The 6,409-nt window shown below is 41.3% G+C and overlaps 1 protein-coding gene across 1 annotated transcript; it reads left to right on the forward strand.

Annotated features, from left to right (window-relative positions):
- The first annotated feature begins 2,830 nt into the window (after nt 1–2,830).
- chchd1 (coiled-coil-helix-coiled-coil-helix domain containing 1) lies at nt 2,831–6,115 on the forward strand. The gene is made up of 4 exons (XM_004572034.3): nt 2,831–2,904; nt 2,990–3,178; nt 3,657–3,775; nt 5,733–6,115. The coding sequence occupies exons 2-4, from the start codon at nt 3,040–3,042 to the stop codon at nt 5,841–5,843; spliced, it is 369 nt and encodes a 122-aa protein (XP_004572091.1). The 5' UTR covers nt 2,831–2,904; nt 2,990–3,039; the 3' UTR covers nt 5,844–6,115.
- The last annotated feature ends 294 nt before the right edge of the window (nt 6,116–6,409 follow it).

Below are 6,409 nucleotides of genomic sequence, written 5' to 3' on the forward strand. Positions count from 1 at the left end.
ACACTTAGTAAAACAATGGCAGAATAAGAACAATAAAACAAAAGCACAAGATAAAATGAACAAACAGTGGATTCACAGTGAATATGCAGATTTGAACAGATGAGCTTTGAGTTGGGATTTAAACTGGGAGAGAACCAGTGTTTCTTATTTCAGGGGGCAGAGAATTCCACAGCCTGGGAGCAGAGCAGCTGTAAGCTCTGCTTCCCACGGTGGTGAGGCGGAAGGAAGGTACAGCAAGCTGGATAGAAGAAGAAGAACGAAGTGAACGGGCAGAACAGGTGGTGGTTAACAGGTCAGAAAGGTAAGGAGGAGCGAGGTTATGAATGGCCTTGAAGGTGAGCAGAAGAAGTCTGAAAATTATCCGGAATTTCACAGGGAGCCAGTGAAGTTCCTGAAGAACAGGTGATGTGCTGGTAGGAGGGGTTCTGGTGATAATGCGAGCAGCAGAGTTCTGAACCAGTTGAAGCTGATGGAGGGATTTTTGGGGGAGACCATGCAGAAGAGAATTGCAGTAGTCAATACGGGAGGTAACAAGACTGTGTACAAGAATGGACGTAGACTGGGTGGAAAGAGAAGGAAGCAATCTGTTAATGTTACGTAGATGGAAGTAGGCAGAACGGGTGAGATTACTGATGGGAGATTTATAGGAAAGCGAACTGTCTAGGATGACACCAAGGCTCTTAACCTGAGGAGAAGGAAAAACTGTGGAGTGATGGTGAGTGAGAAAAGGTTAGCCTTCAAAAGGCTGGATTTGGTGCCAATAAGGAGGATCTCAGTTTTATCCTCATTGAGCTTTAGAAAATTAAAAAACCAGGATTTTAACTCGGATAGACATTCTGTAAGGGAAGAAGGTGGGAGGGAGGAATCAGGTTTGCAAGAGAGATATAACTGGGTGTCATCAGCAAAACAGTGAAACTGAAGATCAAATTTGCGGAAGATGGTACCTAGAGGGAGGATGTATATTATAAAGAGAAGAGGGCCTAAAACTGAGCCTTGGGGTACACCAGAGGTGACGGGGAATAGACGAGAGCGGAGTGATCTTAGTTGAATAAACTGGGAGCGGTCGAGGAGATATGATTGAAACCAGGCGAGGGGTGTGTCAGAGATGCCGAGAGAGGAAAGTCTGCTTAGAAGGACAGAGTGAGAAATGGTGTCAAAGGCTGAGCTCAGATCTAAAAGGACGAGAATGGCGTTACTGTAATCCGATTACTTTTTTCAAGTAACGAGTAAAGTAAGGGATTACTGCAAAAACAGTAATTAGATTACCGTTACTTTCCCGTAGGAACGCTGCGTTACTGCGTTACTAAAACCATGATTTATTTTGCGAGAATGTCTCATGACAGTGACGTAAGCGAGTGCGACGTTAGTGACAACAGCTGTGTGCAGATCAACAATGGATCATATATCGAGTGCAGAGAGAGTATGAGCGTGCAGCGTTTAAAGCGTGGAAGTACTGACCTTACTTTGAGTTTGATCCCATAAAAAGTGACAAAAACATTAGTGTCCGCTGTGCGTGGGAAGAAAACTTCTTTTTACAGCGAAAAAAACCCTAAACTTCCAACAAGCACCGAGTAGCTACGACGTAATGGGAAACTCACAGAGAAACTCGCGGATTCTTCCACTGACCGCGGCACATCTGCACCAGGGTAACCCTCCGCCTACCCCACTCCTGCTTTACAGGTGAAAATAGAGCAACAGGACCGCTGAGTCTTTGACTTTATTTATTTTCTGCTGTGTTTTACTTGCATCTATTTGAAAGACTGAGTGTAAACACACAAAATATTTTATTTTATGTGCTGGAATGTGCAGAAAATAGGTTTAAATGTTAAACTAATTTCTTCCAGTCAGAGAGTGTTGCATATAATTACATTTTTGCTTGATGCTAGAATTTTATCATTTCACTTCTTCATTGGTTTCAGTATTAGAGGAGTTAGACCCTGATGTATCTTCCTGGAATGGTGAAGCTATTTTCTGGAAAACTAACTCAACATATCTCCAGTAATAGAAAACTTGTATATTTTATATTATTGATTATTATCGAGTATAATTATTCTCATCTCATTGAAAGTAATATTTGTGTTATTTTTTGATTTTTATAAAGATTTGTATCAAGCCGATGCTACCACTGAGTATCCTTTTATTGTTGGCTTTGGACCATGCCATTATAATGCCATCAATCTGTTCATTCATAACTGTAAATTTAGCAACAAGAACCCTGTCCTATTTTTTACATTAATGAAGCTCTATTGCTGGCTGCATCAACCAGAAAGCTGTGAAAACAACTTGAATTGTGTAAGAAACTGCAGTTTTTATTTAAAATCTCCTGCTGTGTATTTACTTATTTATGAAAACATTATTACTGTCTTATTTCATTATATTCTCTGACTCTTAATGCTATTGCTGTGAGTCCCTGGCTTGTCTTTTAAACGTTTTTGTGTTCTTGTAACTTGTTTTCCTTCAATTATTTAAAAAAACGTTTGCAAATGATGTCACGCCACACGTACACATTACGACACCGACTCTGCAATAGAGAAGAAGAAACAACAGAACATGTTTTAGTGCATCGTCAGAAATATGATGCTGTAAAAAAGACAATGATCCAAAAGCTTGGTGATGTGAACGTGAAGCTGGACTTGGTTGATTTATTTCGTAAGAACTGGAGAAGTGAGAGTTATCAGGCCATAGTTTGTTTTTAAGGCAGACTCGTTTGTTTGGGAGGATTTGATTTTTTATCTTTATTTTTTGACATTTCGGTCCACACTCCACGCCAGTTGGTGGCGGTAATGCAGCGTTTTGCTGCAATGCTAATATATGCCAATAATAATATAAAGCAGAAGAAGACCTTTACGACAATTAATTTCTTTCTACGGTAAAACATGGCGCCGCGCAGCTAAGCTTGGTGAGGTAATGAAGCACCGAGACAAACACTGAGAGCTTTTCTTCTGCTTTTTCATTCTCAAAGTTTCAAAATATTTCCTCGGCGAGGCAGCAGCTCCCCGTGGAGCTGAGGCACAGTGAGGGGAGGACTTTCACACTACGATGGCCACGCAGGGAGGCATCGTGTTCCAGGAGAAGGTCAGCAGACTGCTCCGCGGACAGAACGGAAAACCAGTGCTCAAACCCAACAGGGCTCTGGTTCTGAAAGACGCTGTAGCGAACCGAAAACCCAAGAAAGGGGGTAAGAACATAAAGACATGAATACATCAGCGCGGCAGGATTAACGGACCGAGAGGGCTGACTGCAGAAGGCCCACCACAGGCTGACTACATGCAGCGTAGTTCAGTGCTGATGGTAGCAGCAGGGTGGAGCTTGGGGCTGTGCTCCACTCAAATTGAACTAAATGCTGCAAAAGTGACCGGATACTGATGTGGTAGAAGAATAGAAGAGCAATATTAATTGACAGATGTCTCCGCCTTTAGATGATTTAAAACGTCAGTTTGATCTGCAGGATGTTTCAGATCAATCACAAATAGACATTTTATTCATTTATTAAACGTTTTTCTCAAAGAACTACAACAGAGTTACGTTTCTGTGTTTATACACAAGTGTCTGGATTTACTTTACACTTGTAGTTGCCTGTAGAAGTCCAGTTAAATGATTTATTATGAATGACTCAAGTTGGATTAATGTGTAAACACGAATGTCTTTCTCCACAGAGGCCTCTTGTATCACTGAAATGTCAGTCCTGATGGCCTGTTGGAAGCAGAACAACTTTGTGGACACTCTGTGCTCTAATGAGATTAACAGCTTTTATATGTGTGTGGAAAAGGCTCAGGTATGTCCATGCTCTGCAGAATTCAGTGAAACATGCCCATGCATTAACTGTGACTCTAGCAGTACAGAAAAACTAAGAATGGGGATGGAGAAGAGTGTTACTGTTATTTTAGAGTAACACAAATGGAAAATAAATTATGCATCATATGCAAATTATGTATCCTCGTGTGATCTTGATGTACAACTTACCTTAACCAAGTGGCAGAAAACAACCATTCCTAACAGATCTACACTACCAGTCAAACGTTTGGAACCACCTTCTCATGTAATGATTTTTCTTTATTTTTCCTCATTTCTACATTGTAGATACAAACTGAAGGCATCAAATATATGAAGCAAGATACACAGGATTATGTAGCAAAGAAAAAAAAAAAGATAACTAAATAAATGGATAAAAATATGTTTCATATTTTAGATTCCTCAAAGCAGCCACACTTTGCTTTGTTGACAGGGCTGCAAACCCTCGGCCTTCTCTCAGTGAGCGTCATGATGTTGTCACCTGACATGGTCACCTCACAGGTGAGCCTGTCAGCGTTCATTTGTGGAGTTTCTTGCCTTCTTATTGCTGTTGGGACCATCAGTTGTGTTGTGCAGGGCAGGTTGGTAAATAGTTGACAGCCCTATTTGACAGATCCAATCAGCTAATAAAGAGAAACAACAGCCCATCATGACTTTAAGAACTGAAGGTCAGTCAGTCCTAAAAATGGCTAAAACTGACTGTGTGCAGTGCAGTCACAATACCATCAAACACTACAACAAAACAGGCTCACATGAGGACCGTCCCAGAGTCCCCTCTGCTGCTGAGGATACATTCATCCGAGTCACCAGCCTCAGAAATCACAAGTTAACAGCTCCTCAGGTTAGAGCCCAGATAGATGCCACACAGAGCTCCAGTAGCAGACACATCTCACCATCAACTGTTCAGAGACGGTGTGAATCAGGCCTTTATGGTCAAATAGCTGCAGAGAAACCACGACTAAGGAGAAGCAACAAGCAGAAGAGATTTGTTTGGGCCAAGAAACACAAGCAACGGACATTAGACCAGTGGACATCTGTGCTTTGGTCCGATGGTCCACTGCGGTCTGCATGCATGGTTCCCACCGTGACCATGGAGGAGGAGGTGTGATGGTGTGGGGGTACTTTGCTGGTGACACTGTTGGGGATTTATTCAGAATTCTGAACCAGCGTGGCTCACAGCATCCTGCAGACACATCCCATCCAGTTTGCACTTAGTTGGACCATCATTTATTTTTCAACAGCACAATGACCCCAAACACACCTCCAGGCTGTGTGAGGGCTATTGGTCCAAGAAGGAGAGTGATGGAGTGCTGCACCAGGTGCCCTGGCCTCCACAGTCAGCTGACCTAAACCCAGTGGCGATGGTTTGGGATGAAGGCAAACAGGCCGACAAGTGCTCAGCATCTCTGGGAACTCCTTCAAGACTGTTGGAAAACCATTCCAGGTGACGACCTCGTGAAACCCACGGAGAGAAGGCCAAGAGTGTGCAAAGCATTAATCGAAGCAAAGGGGGGATTTGGAAGAATCTACAGTATAAAAAAAGTTGAATTATTTCACATTTTTGTGTTTACTACATAATTCCAAATGTGTCCATTCATACTTCTGATGCCTTCAGTGAGAATCTACAATGTAAATAGTTATGAAAATAAAGAAAAAACATTCAACCTTTGACTGGTGGTTTACATCAGTTTTCTGTGTTTTGACATTGAGCTGAGAGTTCGGTTACTTTATAGAAGGTACAGTTACATTTCAGTGAACCGGCCAGCTCAGCAACAGCCCTGGGAGACTAGAAGCACACACCTGTGCTTCTTCCTCATTATTCTTTCTAAACTCTGAACTCCTGCAAAATGTTGGGCTGAAAGTGGGCAGAAGTGTCCTTGTTGTAGTTTAGAAACATTACTCTCATAAACACATCTGTAATAAATCTTCTTCCTTCGTAGGCTGATGCGAAGAATAAAGCTGGACAGAGCAACATCCAGGGAGGACGTCTGCCACCAAAGCAAGCCACGGCGCTTCTGAAGAGATATCCCAACCTGTGCAAAGAGATCTGATACACAAACATTTTAATGCTCTTGTACAGCTTTGGACTAGGACGCTCTCGGAGATGAATTTGGATTATGTCCTGGTGTGTCGAGCTGCCAGTTGCCAAACAAATAATGAAATAAAACAAATGAGTGGAATATTGAAAAGGTTGATTGTTGCTTTTACCCATTACTGTAAGGTTCCTTCATACCTCTGACTGGTAGTTTGTAATGTGCACTTGTGTTCTTGTCTTATTTTAAAACAAGTTTTAAAATATAAAGGAACTGTTTCATGTCCTGAATTGAAACTCTTTTTTTTTTTTTTTTATTTATATCTTTTTTTTATTAAGGTTTCAAAAGCAGGCATTCACAGTCTGTACATCATGTAAGCATACTTCTTGCTTAGGTTATCTGTCTTAGATACCAAAATAGTATTTTAATTTACATCCAAGTCATAAAGAGAGAATATTTACAACTATAGAAGCAATTGAAACAATCACATAATCCAAAATAAGAAAACAAATAAAACCAACAAACAAAACAAAAGAAACAAAAAAACGGATGTGTTGGTAGGGGGTGATCCTATAAATATATGC

Source organism: Maylandia zebra, linkage group LG13 (genome assembly GCF_041146795.1).
Source record: "Maylandia zebra isolate NMK-2024a linkage group LG13, Mzebra_GT3a, whole genome shotgun sequence".
Taxonomy (NCBI): Eukaryota; Metazoa; Chordata; class Actinopteri; order Cichliformes; family Cichlidae; genus Maylandia; species Maylandia zebra.